General features: G+C 36.9%; 1 protein-coding gene across 2 annotated transcripts in view; it reads right to left on the reverse strand.

The window, feature by feature from the left end:
* Senp6 (SUMO specific peptidase 6) overlaps positions 1–20,328 on the reverse strand; it is an 87,147-nt gene that overhangs the window by 38,347 nt on the left and 28,472 nt on the right. The window contains exons 6-10 of one of the 2 annotated variants that reach the window (XM_005347570.3): positions 18,253–18,273; positions 13,534–13,604; positions 6,514–6,656; positions 2,066–2,453; positions 342–568 (exon numbers count right to left, since the gene is read on the reverse strand). In XM_005347570.3, the coding sequence (XP_005347627.1) occupies positions 342–568; positions 2,066–2,453; positions 6,514–6,656; positions 13,534–13,604; positions 18,253–18,273 (850 nt within the window). The remainder of the gene's footprint in view (positions 1–341; positions 569–2,065; positions 2,454–6,513; positions 6,657–13,533; positions 13,605–18,252; positions 18,274–20,328) is intronic. The other variant, XM_005347571.3, reaches the window with a different exon arrangement.

Below are 20,328 nucleotides of genomic sequence, written 5' to 3' on the forward strand. Positions count from 1 at the left end.
GCCTGTCTTAGAACTTGCTTTGTAGACCAGGCTGGTCTCGAACTCAGATCTTCCAGCCTCTGTCTCCCAAGTGCTGGGGTTAAAGGTGTACACAACCACCACCATACTCATACCTCCCACCCCCCCCCACACACACATGCAAACTTTTTTCCTTGGATTTTTAACTTAAGTTTTTGGTTAAATTGCAACTCATTTTGTATTTAGTTTAATGGTCTTCTAAAGGAATCTTTCAACAGTATTTGAACACAGATTTGTGACTTAAAGCCATCTTCTCCTGCTGTCATTAACAAATGACTCCTGAAAACCATAGGGTACACCCCAAACGGAAGACCTGAATGTACCTGGTCCTTCATTCTTGCTTTTCTTGGTATGACAACTGTGTTTAACTCCGAATCTGCTGGGTTGCTTCTAGATTCCTGCTCTGTTCTGCAAATATTTGCATTTAGTGCAGCTTCTACTTTTCCAGTCGATGGCGCTGGGGAAGAACACGCGGAGTCTGCAGGCTGTGGGGATATGCTCTCTCTTCTGCTAGTCTTCTCATCCTCATCGTCATCACTGGACAAAATGACTACAATCATAAAGAAAATCCAAAATTTACATTAAAGAAATTTTACATTTATATTTCATTTTTTTCAGTTAAAAACTTAACTGGAAACTGATTTCAATATTGTATTACCCTTTGATTTCAATATTGATTTTTGGTGTAGAAATTTACTTGCAACTGTAAGAACAGAGACAATGTCTCGCTCACTGCTATATTCTAGGACCTAAAAGGGAGGATGGGGGCATTAAAAATACTACATAATGTTCGAGGCCAGCCCGGTCTACAAGAGCTAGTTCCAGGACAGGAACCAAAAGCTACGGAGGGGAAAAAAAAAAAAACAAACCCACAACTACATAATATCTTTAAAGTCTTCCAATGTTAAGGGTAAAAAGTTGGCTAAAGACACTCTGGTGACACAGTTGCCTGTGAACTACTTAGTCCTTTAATAAAGAGAGTGGGGTTTTAAAAAAGGCATGATGTATGAACTTACACAGCAGTAAGTTCATTATAGCACCCCACATATACATGCGTAGTTAATACTAAGTCATGTGCAATGCTCCAGATGGTCATCACTCCAGTAACATCCACTTACCCTTTGATTTTGCTATCTAGTTTCATAACAAATACTGGCCTTTTATTATTTTCAAGGTTGGTTATTTAATTTCTCTCCTCTATGAAATCAGAGACAACAAGGGTATCTATTTCACAGGATTACTGCATAGATATATAAAATCCTATTATAGTGATTGGTACCTATAAACTTTTAAATTGTGTATGTACTTTCTTTAACATGGCTTTAAAATGCTTGCAAATTATCTTGCCTTGTGGTAAGAAAACTAATTTCCACTGAGTCCTTTCTATGTGTCAAATAAATTGAACTATGGTTACCTGTCATTTATATGCTATTTTATTTCTTCAGAATACTAACAAAGGAGCTGGGGAAACAGTTTGGCTGGCAAACCCTTGCAAGCACCCAATACCTGAGTTTGATCCCAGAACCCTACGTAAGAAAGCTAAGCATGGTAATTTTTAGATCCAGCATTGGGAAAGAAGAGACAGGCTGACCCCTAAGGCTCACTGGCCAGTCAGGCTAGCCTATTTATGCACCAAGTACATACACAAAAAGTCTAGACAGTAGATACAGGCTATGTCAAAAAGATCAATAACTAGAACAAGCAAAGATACTGCTGTTTTTTTATTGGCTTAACATGAGGGGAACGGGAACAAAGTACTACTCTCACAACTACATAAACAAGTTTGAATCACATGAGCCCCAAATGCTAAATATCTGCCACAAAAAGATACCTCTAGAAACTGTATTTCTCAAACACGCACATATTAAAACACAGACAATTAAAATATTGAATTGTTACTGAAGAATACAGTTAATACAGTGTGGTGGTGCACATGTGGGCCCCAGAAGCATAGGAGCAAAGGTTGGCAGCTCACTGGAACCCAATGGAGCAGGCCCATGGGTTTCTGAGTCTCAAGAGGGATAGAGGACAGGAAGAGGGTACTTACTTGGATCATTCAGATCTGACAAGCTTGTCTTTAGTTCTTTCGGGTTTGTGAGTTTAGGTATTTTTCCTCCAGGTAGAATGACTTTTCCATTAGTCTGGATGTAATTATGTCTACTAGCATCACAAGTCACCAAAATATCTATTGGAATCTTCTCCACACTATTACCATAAAACTTCTTGGCTGTTAATCCTGTGGTTTGTGACTTCTGTCCTCCAGAATTCTGATGAATTGACGTTCTTAGTAAAGGTCCAGTGGATTCATGCAAAGTTATAGCTTGTCTGCAATTTCTTTGCAAATCATTATGAAAAACAATACCACAACTTTGGCATTTGGTCTGATTTTCTTTTTCTTTTCCACATTTTGGGCAACATTCACGCTGTTCAGATACCTTACATTAAAAAAAAAAAAGAAAAGAAAAGAAAGAAAGACTTTGGTATTTTAAGCTAGCATCAAAAAGCTCCTTTAAAAACTTTCCAAATGATGTTTTGTTTTGCCATCATCACTACCATGGCCTCCCTAAGATTCTGAATGAGTCATGCTATTTGGGGGTTAGCAACAGAAGGCTAGAAAAAATTTCAGGGTCATTCTGTCCAACAGTTAGCTATGATAAGGTAATTTTCATCCTTAAGAATCAGAATGAGGGGCTGGAGAGATGGCTCAGTGGTTAAGAGCACTGCCTGCTCTTCCAAAAGGCCTGAGTTCAATTCCCGGCAACCACATGGTGGCTCACAACCATCTAGAATGAGGTCTGGTGTCCTCTTCTAGCCTGCAGACATACACACAGACAGAATATTGTATACATAATAATAAATAAATATTTTTAAAAAAAGAATCAGAATGAAAAGAGCTAGGAAAGGAAAGGACACTGATTTGCATGCAATGGAGCCTAGGTTTGATTTTCAGTCCCACAAACAAAAAAGAAACACCCCAAGTGCTTGATTTCAATTTTACTTTCTACAATAAAGGTATATAAAACATACTTAGAAGAAAAGTAAAATTTTCATGATTATTCTTTATGAAAACAAAACTTGATTAAAACCTAATTTTGTTTCATTTAACTGGTCATTAAAAAATCTTGCAAAGTTAAATAAGTTCAAATTACAGAGTTAGTGGAGTAAATTGATACTAAGATTCTTTCAGCATGAAGTTTAATCCTCAAAACTCCAACAACACTACAAATCTAATATTGCATACTATGTCCCAGACTCTATACATGAAAAAAAAACCTTAATTAAAACAAGCCTGTCTCAAACAATGACATTCTTACTATGTATCCAAAACATGTTCAATTACATTAAATTCAAAGATCCTTCCCTTCCTCCCTCCTTCCTTCCTGTTTTCTTAAAAGCAAGCAGTGTTGAGTCTTACAGTCTTAAATGGAAAGATAAACCACTAATCTTGTTTGTTAAAGATTACAAAGAGACCATCTCCAATTTTTCCTCTCTCTAAGGGGAAATGGGATCAACTGGCACATAAGTAGAGTCAAAAAGGTCTTTAGGTTTGATAAAGCAGTTCTGAAGCAGTTTAAGCTCTGAGCTGGCAGCCCGGGGAGGATGTGGTGAGAGAAGGAGCATCCTTCCCCCTTTCTCCTTTTAGGAGACACTAGCATGGTCTCAGCCAACTTTAGCTGGCAAGCAAGGAGACTGATCAACGGGAAAACTTAAAAAATTCAGTAGGGATGAGAGTTGGCCAAAATGAATGACAATCCTACAAAGGGCAAAAGATAAACAACGAAATACACTGTGTTTTCGTATCCAGACACCCAGATCCAAATAATCACATGAAAACTACACTAATTAGAACACTGTTTAGTCAATGGCTCAAGTATATTCCTAGCTAGCTCTTACATCTTAAATTAATTTCTATTATTTTATATTTTATGACGAAGCTCATATTTGCTACTTCACATCTTGCTTCTTCGGTGGCTACATTGTGTCTGCCTGATTCTGCCTTCCTTCTCCCTGCATTTAGTTTAGTTTTCCCACCTAGCTATATTCTGCCATAGGCCAAAGAAGCTTATTATCATCCAATGATAATAAAACATATTCATAGCATACAGAGAGGAATCCCACATCATCTCCCCTTTTCTGTCTAAATTAGAAGCAAAGTTTTAACTTAACATAGTAAAATTACATATAACAAAACAGGTATCAAACAAGACTTGCAGTTTCAATACTTTTTGTGAGTCTAAAGATTTATATCTAATTTATCTTTTATTGTAGCTAAGGAAAACTATTTGTCTTCAAGTCCATCAAAGACCCCAGAAGGATATAATATCCTACTGCACACACTGGCTTTGTGGGAGCCTAGGCAGTTTGGATGCTCAACTTACTAGACCTGGATGGAGGTGGGGGTTCCTTGGACTTCCCACAGGACAGGGAACCCTGATTGCTTTTCGGGGCGGGGGGGGGGGACTTAATTGGGGGAGGGGGAGGGAAATGGGAGGCGGTGGCGGGGAAGAGACAGAAATCTTTAATAAATAAATAAATTAAAAAAAAACAATATTACCTAAGTATTCAGGAAGTGCATTGTAAGCAAGTTCCAAAACTCTAGAACTGACTTTTCTATAACAAGTTCCATAAATTCCATAACAAGTTTCTTCTATGGCCATCAACCTCTTAAATAACTGGTGCTGCCAGAAGCAGATGTATCTCAGTGTCAAGAAAAGTCTTAAATTCTTAAAAACTTTTAAATTCTGTAGTTCTTTGATATATTGAAGATTATCTAACTGAAATATATCTCTGTATATCTAGAAAATCTATCATGACTACAAGATTGACTATTATGAATGACTATTAGTCTATAATTTTTAATCATACATTACATTTTAAATGAGCTGTATAAACATAATACCGTAAAGGAGTAGAAATATACATACAACAAAATTGACCTTAAATTTTATCAATAAACTGAAGTCCATATCAATGTAAAGCATTCATTTCTATATCACATCTCATATCCTTTTTTTTTTAAGAAACTAATTGACTGTGACCATTGACCACTTAAAATCAATTCTTTTTAAATAAAAACAAGCATTATAGACAATCATTTTAGGAATTTGAGCATTGTTTTCTCCAAACTGCTTCCTAATATTTGTGGGTTTTTTTTTTGTTTTTTGATTTTTCGAGACAGGGTTTCTCTGTGGCTTTTGGTTCCTGTCCTGGAACTAGCTCTTCTAGACCAGGCTGGCCTCGAACTCATAGAGATCCTCCTGCCTCTGCCTCCCGAGTGCTGGGATTAAAGGAGTGCGCCACCACCGCCCAGCCCTAATATTTGTTGGGTGAAGTTTTTTAGGGGGTCATGCACACAGGGGTCTTGGCCCATCAAATCACACTAGCCTGGAAAGAATCCACAGGTTCCTATCCTCTGTGAAAACAAACATTAAATCTCTTTTCCAAAGTCATATACCCTTAGACTCAAATTTTGAAGTCAAGATACCCTTAAAATATATATGTTGGTTTAGAAGTCCCCAAAATCAAATATCTCTCTGTAGTTAGCTCATTAACAGCCAAAAATTTAAAAGAAAACACAATAGTGATGTGGGAAGGTCACAATAGTATACAAAATTCAGATTCTCTGTGTATTTTCCATCTTTACATGGCTTTTTAATATAACTTTTACTATCACTTTAAATACTTTGTTTTATAAAACTGTTTCTATAATTGTCTATACCCATTTTCTTTTTGTTTCTAAAGCCTATCAATTTTTTTTTTTTTTTTTGGTTTTTCGAGACAGGGTTTCTCTGTGGCTTTGGAGCCTGTCCTGGAACTAGCTCTGTAGACCAGGCTGGTCTCGAACTCACAGAAATCCACCAGACTCTGCCTCCTGAGTGCTGGGATTAAAGGCATGCGCCACCATCGCCCGGCCTATCAATGTTTTTTTAAACACACTGTGACCCATTGAGAGGTTTATTTTTATCTGAATTTGTCTTTATTACATATGTATAATTCTTTTTTGATCACTGTTGTGAACTGTTAAGCAGGCATGGCTAGGGCCAGAGCAGCCACTTTGGCTGTCAGTTCTACCCTGTTTAGCTTTCCAACATGGCAGATGTCCATTTACCACCCACCAGCTCTGGGAGCCATATTTATCACCCCAACTCTGAAAAGCAGTTGGCCCACGTTGCCCACAAACCCCATTCAAGTGCTCCACAGAAAGACCTCTAAAAAGATCCCTCCATTCTACCAGCATGAACCAAGAAGATTCTTAAAGGAGTTGCACAGCTGCTCACCACCAGCAAATAGAGCCTATCTAAGAAAAAAACTGGAGCTACCAAGAAACTACATTTGGCTTCCATTTTTTGGGGGGAGAGGGGTCTGGAAGCCCTCTTATTTTTTTCTAAGTTTTTCGAGGTTTGATATGGATCCATGCCAGACAGTGAGTGCCATTTGTACACATACACAGTCATAAAATTAGATTTTAAGATAGTAATAAAGTTCTCTACCTACCTCTAAATGGGTCAAACACTTCTTTGAAGCAGGGGAAAGTGGAGATAGCTGATAGGTACTACAGTGCCGTTTCTGCTGTACTTTCCTCTTAATTTCAGGCTCTATATATGATTCCGACTCTTCTGTTTTCTTCATTATACGATCTAAAGGAAACAGGAGTGAAAAGCACTCAACTTAAATTTATTAAGTTCTTCATGATCTCTGTTATAGAAGAAAGAGTTAAAGTCCATATTTTCAAACATTAATTTTTTAGTTAAAATGGGATAGTGTGTAAACATGTATGATAAAGAATGATCAGAGGCTAGTGGGCATGAATTTGATTCTCAGGACCCACATGATGGAAGAAGAGAACTCCTGAAAATTGTTCACTAATGACTTGTTTACTAACACACCAACATGTACATACACAGTCACACACATACATGTAAAAACAAAAATCAAGACCAAAACAAAAATCAAGACCTTTAAGACTAAGGCAGTAATGCCCATGCTACTCTTACTTGCCTGGTTTTCCCTTCTCAAGATTTCTGATCTGCAGACTACTTCCTTAGTATGGCAACGTTTTATTCAGTTGAAATAAGGCAACAAACATACTATACTAAACCACAGATGTCCTTTCCCCCAACTTAGCTTTGTTCTTAGATTACTAATAAGAAAACAGAAATTCAAATATTTGCTATAAAGATTTAGATAAAGAACTGACTGACCCTTAAGCTATCTGTAGATGTTTTTGTGGTAGTGGTTGTTTGGATATGTATTATTCCCCTATGAGAATTGTCTTCATTATGTTTCAATGTAATTGCTCTATTGGCACACCCTCGACTTTGCTAAATAATTCTAATATTTCTTTTTTTATCTACCCCCTTTTGAGATGTTAACCTGGCTAGCATGAATTCACTATGTAATCCAGACTAGCCTTAAATTTGTGTGCTTTCTTCTGCTTCTGGGTCCCAAATGTTACAGCAGCCATACACCACCATATCCAGCTTCCTTTTCTCTTCTGAAGTTTTCAAAACTTCATGAACAAGCCAGCCTTGTTTCTCTGTTTCTTCTCACAGAGGTTCATTTCTCCAGTGCAATTTTATTCTCTCTCTTATGTTCCTCTCCATGAAGCAACATCTACTCAATTTAACTGATGAATCCACATTCTTCTTTGCAAAGAAACTGCCTTTAACCCACCCTGGCCAATTAATCAATCCATAGTTGTCATGGTACCCAATTTGTATTTATAGTAGCACTCATTAAATAATAAAATACTTGCTTGTACTAGTATACTGTTTTCAATATGCCTATGAGAAATAAGGTTTTTCTAGATGGAGTTTCTTTGTGTAACAGCCCTGGCTGTCCTGGAACTCACTTCTGTAGACCAGGCTGGCCTCGAACTAACAGAAAGCTGCCTACCTTTGCCTCCCAAGAGCTGGGATGTATCCCAGCACTTGGCTGTGTCACCACCACTGGCTGTCATATATTTTTTTAACACCCAGAAACTACGAAAGACAAAAACTAGACAGGTATTTTTGCATACTGATGAATTGCATGAAGACAAAACTGAATGATGCATTTAAGTATGAAATTAGTGAGGTGTGGTGGTGCGTGCGTTTAATTCCAGTACTTGGGAGGCGGAAGCGGGGGAACTTAGGGGGAGAGATGCTCTTTCTATGTGACCTTTGAAAATGAATTACCTTTTACTATACAGATAATGAGCCATGCATACATAAACTTAGAACCTGAAGCCTTAGCCTACAGCCAAAGGACATAAAAGACAAAAAAACAGAAAACAAAACAAAAAAACCTATCAAAGTTTTACCCTTATGTTACACACAGAAACAGGCTAGTCTAGATGTTAGTGGCTTTAATAAGGGATAGTTTACTTTGCTATTTCTTTTGTTTTTGTTTTTTTCAAGACAGGGTTTCCTATGTCTTTGGAACCAGTTGTCTGTCCTGGAACTACTAGCTCTTGTAGACCAGGCTGGCCTTGAACTCACAGAGATCCTCAGGCCTCTGTCTCCCAAGTGCTGGGATTAAAGGCGTGCACTGCCACTGCCCGGCTTACTTTGCTATTTCTAACCAGATTTTCACTTTGTGGAAATTATATTATAGTAGAATAGCTATACTATTCCACTCTGAATAAAAAAGAACACAGACTTCTTTTTAAATCAGAAAGTACATGAATAGGTGTCCAGAATATAATGAATTCCTTGTAAAAATTAATTACAGCAAAGTAAGTCTGAAAACATGGCCCTCAACAGGATATGGGTTATGAGTACCTGAAAGGCCAAGGCAGGGAAATGGACCCAGGAGTAAACAGACCAGACTGAGAAACACAGGGCGTGCCTCAAAGGATTCCTCAACTCTTTTAAACAACAAATCTGCTTCAGATTTGTTTTATTTTATTTCGAGACAGGTCTCACTATGCAGCCCTGGTTGACCATGACCTTGAAGAATATTGGGGTTAAAGGCTGTGACACCAGGCCCCACTGAGATCTTTTTATTAAACTCAATTATGAACATAAAAGAAAATCCACAACAAAATATAAAAGTTTCATTAGAATTTATAAACTGAACACAAGATCTGTGCACATTATTCAGTTCAAGTTATGTATTGGTTTTCTGGCAAATGTTTCATAAATACAAATAATATTTAATTAAGTACAGTGAACCGGTACGCATTCTATTTAAAATAAGTATATGGCCTTCTCTTTGTATCTGAGAGGGGCCTAATAACAGGATTCTTTAAGACTACAATTTGTAAATAAATGCTTATTACCTGAAAGAAATAGTGTAGTATACTTACATAATCTATACATATCTGTCTCTACATCACTTCTAGATTATCTATGTTACCTAACATACTCTATAAGCTATGTAAGAGGTTATCTTACTATGCCATTTAGTGAATAAAAACAAAACAAAGGGGTATATGTTCAATACAGATGCAATTTTTTATTAAACCAAGGTATTATTTTTCACTTTAATTTTCCATAATAACTTATACTGTTAAATGTATGCTTTTGCAGAACCAAAATTAAGTATTAAGATCATGGCTACCATACAGTGTGTTTAAAGCAGATGATACTGTGTTCATTAGCATCACTAAAAAGAAACAAGACCCAGATACCACAACTATTCTTAACTGAAGTTATTTGGAACTGTGAACTGCTGTAGGGCACAATTCAAATACCTGTGCTCTTAAAACTCAACAAAGCTATGACTAAAGAAGTGATTATAATATTCTAATAACAGAAAAAAAAACGAACGTTCATGGAGATCAGTATTCTTAAAGAGTGAGAACAACAACTCCTCTTTTTAGATGGGGATTACTCTATTCATTCTGAGGGTGAACCTAGTGAGGACTCCTACCAATGGAGGATATAAAACTTGAAGTGGACATCTTCTATAATCATGCAGGGTTTCCAGCGGGAGGGCTGGGACATCAACCCGGCCACAAAACTTTGATATACATTCTGTCCTGACTGCAAGGTGTGTTGAGAAAATGGTGACCTATAACTTGTGTTGAGGATCCAACCAATGACTGGTCTAGTTTGAGACCCAAACAAATAAGAGGGAACCCATGCCTGACACTGCCCAGATGACCAGGAACATAAGGCTGTATAGCCCAGAAACCTAGGGTAGAATCAAATACAACTGGTCAAAAAATAAGTAATAAATGAAACAAAATGATTACTAATGATATTCTGCTATACTCAAAGAATGACGCCTAGCCCATTCACTGTCTCCCGCAGCTGATGGGATCTGATGCCGAGACCCAAGGCCAAACATCAGACAGAGAGAGAGATTGCCCAGGTTTCTATTAGGTCTCTCCCCTCAGAGCTCAGAAGAGGGGGAGGAAGAATTGTGGGAACCAGAGAAGTAGAGGGCACTGAGTGAGTAGAACTTGAAGAATAAACTAAGCAAGGTTTGTGAGAGCTCAGAGACTAAATCAGCAATCCCAGATGGTTCTCTGAATTTATGTTAGGATTATGTAGCACAGTCTTGTAGGATTCCTAACAGTGAAAAGGGAATTGTCTCTGACAATTGCCTGCTCTTGAGACCCTTTTCCTTCTACTGGGTTGTCTCACCCAGTCTTTTTGTTTTTTTTTTTTTTAATTAAGGATTTCTGCCTCCTCCCCGCCACCGCCTCCCATTTCCCTCCCCCTCCCCCGATCAAGTCCCTCTCCCTCATCAGCTTGAAGAGCAATCAGGATTCTGAGCCTTTGCACCTGGTCTTATTGCATCTTGTTGTGCAATAATTTGGTTGTCTCTGGGAGGTCTGCTCTTTTCTGGGGGAAAACAGAGCAAAGAATGGATCGTGAAAAATGGGGAGAATGGGAAGCTGTGGTCTGGGTGTACTGTATGAGAGAAGAATAAATAAAAAATTTTAAAAATTTATAACAGCAGTTGATGCTTATCAAGTAAACTATTCTATATAAAGATACTCAAATAAGCTGTTAGGGTCCGCACATCACTCCACAAAGACCACCACTCACACATGCAATCTGCAAGAGCGTTTATTTCTTGAGAACAAATTCTGTATCTAGGGGTCAGTCACACAACAATATGGCAGCAACCCTGAGAGAAGCTCACAGGCTCCTTTTATACACTGCGAGAGCAATTACATGGACAGTTAGGTCATCTCCAGCAAACATGATTGGCTAAGCAAGCAATGAATACACTAGTTTAAATCTGATTGGTTGACACACCTTTGTACATATCAGAGCAAGCCCGAACATGTATCAAAAAAGGAGGGCGTTACTTGTAGGATCTGCCCTTTTCTGATAGGCTGGCTCTAGCCTTCCAATTCTTTTTTCAAATACAACTGATCATAGTTGCTGAATCTGCAGGCATATACTCCAAAGCTATAGAGGCTCACTGCACAGGGATAGAAAGGCGAGATTAAGGTTTAAGATGGACTGGTTGAATATGAGAGGACACTTTCATTCTGTACATGTGAATTAAGGAGTGATTTATCAGCTGACTGTTGTAATCCTAAAGTATAACTGCATGAAAATGTAGTTAAAATGTACATATTAAAAGATAGCATATAATGTCAATATTTCTAAACTTTTAAGAGGAAGACTAAAAACAGTTGCAAAATGAAAAGGAAACTTAAGAAACAAAATGAAAAGCAGAAGGAAAATGAGTGTTTTTAATGTATCATATAAATGTGATCTTATATGCTTGGAAAAATTAATACTATCAAACAAACAACAAATCCAATGTGCTTTAACAAAACCTAAAAAATTAGTTAATAAGCTTTAATTTTTATTATAAATGCTACCAAAGGGTATACTAAAACTCACTATTAAATATATCCTAAACTCAAAAAATGGGAGCAAGTAGAATAATAAGAACTTAAAGCAAGAAAGACAGCTTAGAGGTAAAGGTGTGTGCTGCTAAATTCAATCCCCTGAGCCCACAAGGTAGAAGAATAAACAGGCAAGCAGAGCTGTCTTCTGAAATCCACACATGGGATGTAGCACTTGTACTCCACGCACACACACACACATGCAGTCATGTGCATACACACACATACCAATGAACTAAATAAATAAATGTAAAAAAATCATCTTGATATCAAGAACCCAAATTCTATTTAAATTGTAAACTTCATTTGACGTTGCTGGTGGTAACTTCTGATGTGTCTGAGTGCAGGTGTTGGGTCGTCTCTCCTTCCACCTTTGAGGGAGGGACCAAACTCAGGTTCTCAGATATAAGTGCTCAAGCATTTTTATTCACTGTGCCATCTTGTCAGTACCACAATGATTGCTTTTAAAGACAAAAATATTCCAGGAATATGCATGTGCCCCTCCCCACCCCAGACACACACAAAGTTAAAATTAATCAAAATAAATCTTTAAAAAAAAGAGAGAGAGAGAGGCTGGGCAGTGGTAGTGTACACTTTTAATAATCCCAGCACCTGGGAGGCAAAGGCAGGTGGATCTCAGATCACAGTGAGTTCAATCAAGCTCAGCCTGACTACAAAGTGAGTTCCAAGATACCCAGGACTGTTACACAAAGAAACTCTCTCTCAAAAAACAAACAGAAAGAAAGAAAGAAAGAAAGAAAGAAAGAAAGAAAGAAAGAAAGAAAGAAAGAAAGAGAAAAAGAAAGAGAAAAAGAAAGAGAAAAAGAAAGAGAAAAAGAAAGAGAAAAAGAAAGAGAAAAAGAAAGAGAAAAAGAAAAAAGAAGAATCTATTCTAAAACAGAAAGAAGAATGCTGAGCTGGCAGAATGGCTCAGAGAGTAAAAGCATTTGCAGTGCATGCTCAACCACTAGAGTTATATGCTGGGGTCTGCATCTATAATTCCAGCACTCCTTATGGTAGGATACAGTGGGAAGGAGAGTTGCCTGAGAACTCAGGGGCCAGCTATCCTGGAGAACACCGTGTGGCAAAAACAACAAAGCAGACTGCCTCAACAAGGTGAACGGAGGGAAGACTCCCAACACTGTCTTCTGACCTGCACACACTCCCAATGACACATATCCCCATATACCCCTTAAAAATAATTAAAATAGCAGGCGGTAGTGGCATGTGCCTTTAATCCCAGCACTCAGGAGGCAGAGACAGGTAGACTTCTGTGAGTTTGAGTCCAACCTGGTCTACAGAGTGAGTTCAAGACAGACTCCAAAGCTATAGAGAAACCCTGCCTCAAAAAAACAAAACAAAAACCAATCAAAACAAAAATCACTGTTTTATATAAGGAAAATCAATTTGATGGTGAAATAATTTTTTTTGCAGTAATACAAAACTGATAGAATCTTATATAAAACTATTTTAAGTTATAGATAATCTATAATTAATACTTGGACCTTTAACAAAAAGATTTCAAACTGTACTCACCTGATTGTGCAACAATCCTGACAATATAAGACAGTTTAAAATAAAAAAATCTCAAGTCTGCCATAAAGTATGGTTTTTAATATTATTTCTATTATGTTGGAGACTATTCTAAAGTTACTATCTATAGTCTCTCAATTTGCATTCCTCATTCAGAGTAGCAAACGAAATTGTACACTTACCTACACCTTGGACATGACTTAACATTACAGGGTTGTTTTCAGCTTTTTGGACATGAGGTGGATATTCTTTCCTACAAAAGGAAATTTGTATGATTTCATTCAAATAGGAAATGGAGTTTTCAAAACGACAAGGTCAAAGGACTACTTACATTACATTTATTCAGAGAAACCATAACTTGTCATGTTAAAAAAAATGGAGCTATAAAATAAACTGCACTGGGAAAATAAAACTACAGCTAGTCAGCAGTGGTGCTATCTCATTTAAACTGTTCATCCACCAGAGTCACAACAGGGGACTGACTGCTGGGACACACATTCAATAAACAAATTCAAATTACTGGGTTTTTCAAGGCAATCATTTGTTTAATTGAATTTTTCTATTTTTTGGAAAGAAATGCCTCATTAACAGTCTTAAACATGCAGATGCAAAGGACCCTCTGTCTTAGCCTCAAGTAGCTGGTATTTCAGGCACTACCTTTGCTGGCTTCTAAAGCAATGAGTTTGGACACTATAAATTTAGGCCTCAAATACAAAATCTAGACCTTTCTCTTTTGAAATCTAACCAGTTTAAAAATTCACATTAAAAATGTTGTCACATATCAGCTTGAAAAAAATTATGCAAATGAATACAACTCAATTTATTTTTGCATGTTTTTCATTATTTAAAAGGTAATGAATGAGTAAAATGAATAATGAACTCCCCAAAAAAATGAATGTTAAGTTTGATCTTGGCAATGTTAAATCAGAACAAAAAATGTTTCACATAAATCAATTATAGAACAAGCAATGTCTTGGTCTTTCTTATCTGGCATATTTAAGACATTTTCTTAAAATATTAAACTACTCTGTCAAACTTAATATACAATTATCATTATTTCAGAAGGGGTCTCACTATGTATCACAGGCTGCCTTAGAATTTGCAATCTTCCTGCCTTGGTGCTGGAAGTACAATCATAAACTACCATACTTCCTACGACATACAATCTAAATATAACTTCAGTAAATAAGTGTCCTAAGTAGTATATATAAGTATACTAAGTCTGAGAAAGAATAAAATTTTTCCGTAGCTAGTATTGAGAGAAATCACTACAAAAGGGAAAAAAAGCACTAACTCAGGAGGTCTACGAGATACTTTTTAACATTATGTAAAAGTGTCTAAAAATACTCGTTTTATATAAGCAGGAAATCAAAGAAGCTTTTCTCACAAATTCTCACACTATTGTTTAGTATAGTTTCTATTTAGTAGAGAGCCATGCAATTCATCTGATTAAATAGAACACAAGTGAATATTCTTTCAAGGATTTAATATTTACACATAAAAATCAAAGCAGTTAAATAAAAATGACAAAGAAAAGACTATTAAAAGAGGAGACAGAGGCTAGGGCAGTGGTGATGTACTCCTTTAATCCCAACACTTTGGGAAGCAGAGGCAGGCAGATTTCTGTTGAGTTCAGATTAACTGGTCTGTAGCCACACAATTATTAAATGACAACTTTAGAATTGAATCCCAGCAACAATAACTAAAGCAACAGCACAAACATGTGAACAATTTCTACTCTGCCGAGATTTTTTTAATTTTGTGATGATATAAATTGTGAGGGTAGGGAAAAGGACTTTCCTTTCACACAGTGGTACCATTGAAAAGGGAAAACTGGGGATTTAACTCAGTGATGGAATGTGTTTGCTTAGCCTGCATGAAGCTGTATATTGTTTGTATGTATGTATGTATGTATGTATGTGCATGTGTGTATGTATGTAATTTTATCACTCAGGAGGTAGAGGAGGGTCAGAAGTTCAAGGTTAGGGCTGGAGATGGCAAAGCAGTTAAAAGCAATCTTAACTTCCCTTGCAGAGGACCTAAATTCTGTTCCCAGTGGGCACACACACACCTACCCCCAACTCCCAAACCCTCCCCACACACAGTCACCTATAACTCCAGCTCTGAAGAGTTGAGACAAATGCTTCTGACCTCCAAAGACACCTGCACTCATGTGCCCAAATCCACAGGAAGATACATAGACACATAATAAATCACCCGCCCCCCCAAAAAAGTTCAAGGTCATTTCACTATACAGAGTTCTAAACCAATCTGGGATATTTGAAGACACTGAACCAAAGAAAGAAGGCCTAGAAGCCCTGCTAGCTAGTTTTCATAGTACAAGAAAGTAATATCTTCCTTGAATGACATATAAATGACCATACCTTATTATGAACCTTTTAGTTACAATGCCAATCAGTCAGGCAGGACAGGCCCACTGGTCTAATAGCGAATGAAGCTTACTGAGGTAGTCAGCTCTTTGCTGGTTAGATCTGAGGTCCTCTGCACAGGAGGGAATTTATGCCTGATACTAAAGACCTAGTCAAAAGACCTTGATTGGGAGGTCATAGGTCATAGTAGTGCTGCTGGTTTGCCAAATAAACATAGTATCAAATTGCTTTCTAACTAAATATTTATGTTTATACCCAAAGGACAGAGCTAACTTCTGCCCTGTTCAGAGAAGTTTCTGTCTGAAATAAATGCCAGTTTGATGCAGAGACTCAGAAGTGATCAGTGTTAAGAAGTTCCTGTTGAGTATTTAGAGCTGAACATGACATCTGTACACACTCCTTCTTCCCCTCCACCCCCTAACACAAAGGCTCAGTGGGAAATGTCAGAAGAATGAAAGAGCTGAGGAATGGGGACTAGCGGTATGAAATGTATTTTCTAGATGTAAGATGGTAGCTGCACTCATAAACTCCGAGCAGTGGAATTTACCTACACAAGACCTGTATGAGCCTCAATGCCATCATGAATGGGGAAGAAGCTCATGGTGTCCCATCTCTCCTTAAGGAGCCACAGGCAGTAATGGTTGACAGAAGAACCAGTAATAATTTCATAGTGGTATAGCCAGTGGTAAGTTTTCGGTGCTTAAGTTAAAAAAAAACCGAAAACCCCTCACCTGTGCTCATGCAAGGAACTCTAACTAAATGCTCGTGGGGGGGGGGGCACGGGGCATGGGGGACACAGGGATGGGGGAATGGACAAAAGGAAGAAGTAGATACTTGTTAAGGAGAGGAAGGGCTTCAGAGGAAGAAAGAGAGATGGATGGCAAGATATTGGGTGGATCAGTTCATACTACATTTTATGAAATTGTTAAAGAATAAATTTTAAATGCTCAAAATTAATTTTATTGAAGGGCATGTTTTCAGCTTCTAGCCTAGATGGTGCACATGCCTGTAATCCCAGCAGCTGGAAAGGCAGAATGATCAGGAGTCCAAGGTTGGCCTCGGTTTCATAGAGAGTTAAAGGCCAGCATGGACTGCAAGAGACTCCATCTCAAAAAACATTTTGGGCTCCTAACTATACTACATTAAACTTAAAATATTCATGTTTCGTGAATATAGTAATACTTCCACTGTAATTCTGTCACCTATTTTTTTAAATTACAGGCAACAAAAACATTAAGTATTTTGAAATGTTGAATATTTTTAACAAAAACCTCACAATTATTTATCAGTTACAAATAAACATACTGAAAAATGATATATACTGTTTTAGTGAACTATGCTTTTTGCAATCTGATTCTTTGTACTACCATAAATTCCTAATAAGGATGAATACATATATATCATGTAATACCCACAATGCTAAAATGTATTGTAATATTACATGCATTTGCTTGTATTTCAGACTTCATAGCTACTGTTTTCTTGAATGTTTTCCTACACAAATAAGAAAAGTCAGCTATTCTTAATTATATTAAAATAAAACGCAAACATAAAAATATCCCTTAACTCTGTGGTGGTGGCACACACCTTTAATCTCAGCACTCAGGAGGCAGGGGTGCACAAGACAGCCAGGGGCGCACAAAGAAATCCTTTCTTTAAAAAAAAAATCCTTAAGCTTAATATAAAAATGTTTCCATATTGTATTCCAGATATCTGGGGTAGTACCACCAACCACTCCTGACTGCGGGAGCAAGGAGTGCACTACGACACCCAGTTTGTTTCTCTGTATAGCACTGACTGTCTTTCCCTTTGTAAAAGTCTCTCGTGGCACAGACTGAGCTTGTATAACTTGGATTCTACTACCTCAGCTTCTCAAATACTGAGACTGCAGTTGTGAGCCACCACACCTAGCCAACCTTAGCCTCTTGTTTAAGGTAACCTTTACCAGTTTCCTCTATTCTAAAACTACCATTTCCCCCCCTCACTCTACTTGGCAACAAATTCAGTTCACACTCAAAAAGCAGCAATATCTACATATTTCATTCGGAATATTTCTGTAAGAAAAAGTTGTCTCCCAGTCCATTTTTACAAAGCATGTAAAATTCTATGAGCAAGGCTAGCCTGATCTACATAGTGAGTTCCAGGCTATGGACAGGTCTTGCTCATCCTGTGCTCTTCATAACTCAGGCTACTCAAGTCATCCTGCTACAAAGAATTGGGTGATTTAACTGCAAATAACTTTACAGTTAAGGCACTGAAAATTTTATTTTTAAAGAAAATTAGTCAGACATCAGCATAAATAAATAATAACCATCCATGCAATATACATGCACTGAAAATTAGACTGAAACATTACCCACACACCAAATATCACAATGTACTATGAACAGGTTTCCTTCAATTAAAATACTAAGCTTTGTGATGAACTCCACTTTAGGGTATTGTTCAAAGTATATAAGCTGATAATTTATTGCTACACCCATGTTCTAATTTCATCAACATTAAGCTTACCTTTCTTTGCGGTCCTGATTGCTTAAAACATGAAAAAGAAAAAACATGTAAGCGGGAGACTTCACTGTTGGTATGTATATCATTGCAGTTGTCATATTGCAGTCAACAAGGCAAACTATTAATAGGAGCAATTGGTTTTAATGATATTTTGCATACACTATATGCTAACTATTAATTTTTTTCAATTTTGGTCAACAAAATAAGTTGTCAAATATTTAATAGGAAGATATGGATGCATAAAACTAAAAATTCTCAGAAGAGGTTTACCTAAAGTATTTGATGACATATTATTTTATGACAGTCATAAATATCATTTTCAAGAAATGATATTTCCTGGAAATTACAAAAAAACTCTAATAATTTCAGTTTTATTATATTAAAAACAAAGTTTCTAACTATACAGCAGTCTTAGAATAAATACTGTATGTTATTTAGGACACAAGACAAAGCCTAGGTTTATAACCATGGCCTCTTATCATAAGTCCAATGTGTAAAAGTTATTTCTACATTTTTTCACAATTCATGGCACCTCCAGAAAAGTAAAACTAAAGTCTTCAATTTAGAATAAAATAAAACTCACATTCTGAAATTATTGCTCTCCATCATATAAAAGATTAATGTTCAAAATTGTAAGTAAAACAAGTAACAAAATTTTAAAACTACAGTAGTACATTCCTTCCACTAAAGTACACAACAACAGTACAATCTAACAAATTAAGTAAAAAGTAACCAATGAGCAAAAGACACACATTAAAAGGCTGGCTGGCGGTGGCGCATGCCTTTAATCCCAGCACTTGGGAGGTAGAGACAGGTGGATCTCTGTGAGTTAAAAGCCAGCCTGGTCTTCAGAGCAAGCTCCAGGACAGGCTCCAAAGCTACAGGGAAACCCTGTCTTGACAAAAACCAAATAAGTAAATAAATAAATGACACATTAAAACAGTTTTCAACAGTGAAGAAACAATATATCTACACTAATAGATCTGAAAGTGTACCTTTGCTACCCAAGACTCATAGAAAACTTATCTATCAGATGACAGAAAAATGATAACATGGCATTTCTGTTGAAGTCAAGGAAATATAAATACCCAGGCTCAAACACAGGCTGGCTTTCTATCTCCCTTAGGAAGCTACAGCCCCAGGAAACATTAAAACACCTAAAAGTGAGATACTTCTAACGTCGTACTGCTAATCCCAAGAGGCAAACAAGGACTCTAAAAAGAATTTTAAAACTCACCTGTAAAAAAGCAAGCAAGCAAACAAACAAAAAACAAAAACAAAAAGTATAGAATATAGATCAATAGGTTTGGTTCTTTGCACTAAACTGAGAGGCAGGAAGAGAAATTATTACCACCTTAACCTTGAGAAAAATACATTTTAAAGACAGGGATGTCTTGGTGGAAGTGGAAGCCCTGGATTTCATCCTCAGCAACACACACATACACATGATGTCTACTTTACAAATGACAACATTCCACAAGAAGCTTCAATGTATACACTATCAAAGCTCACACCAGAATATACATGCATATATAAAAATAGATTAAACATGTGGAAGTTATTAATAAAGCAGGACTTTGAAAGTGTCAACTTATACTCTTTTTTTGAACCATTTCATGCAAAACAGCAAAAAAAAAAGCTTTAATAAAAGCTGTGCTAGTGGTCTTAAAAAGAAAAGGAGGGGTTAGAAAGATGGCTCAGTGGTTAAGAGCAGATAGGGCTCATACACAGGACGCAAGTTTAATTTCTGGCTCCTGTATCAAGGACACACAACTGCCTACAACTCCAGCTGCAGAGGATCCAACACATTCTTCTGGTCTGAGTACTTTTAGACTCATGTGCACATAGCTACACACGCACGCATGATTAAAAAAAAAATCTTCAAACAAAACCATGAAAATAAAAAGATAAAAATAGACACTGATTTAATTCTGATATTCATGTCTTGATTTAGGATTTCGAAACATCCAAGGTAGAGCCATCCATTAATAATTCAATCTTGCTTATTCTGGGACCCAGTTTCTGAGTATGGTTCACATATATATATGTATGTATGTATATATATATATATATATATAT

This window comes from Microtus ochrogaster, chromosome 5 (genome assembly GCF_000317375.1).
Source record: "Microtus ochrogaster isolate Prairie Vole_2 chromosome 5, MicOch1.0, whole genome shotgun sequence".
NCBI lineage: Eukaryota > Metazoa > Chordata > Mammalia > Rodentia > Cricetidae > Microtus > Microtus ochrogaster.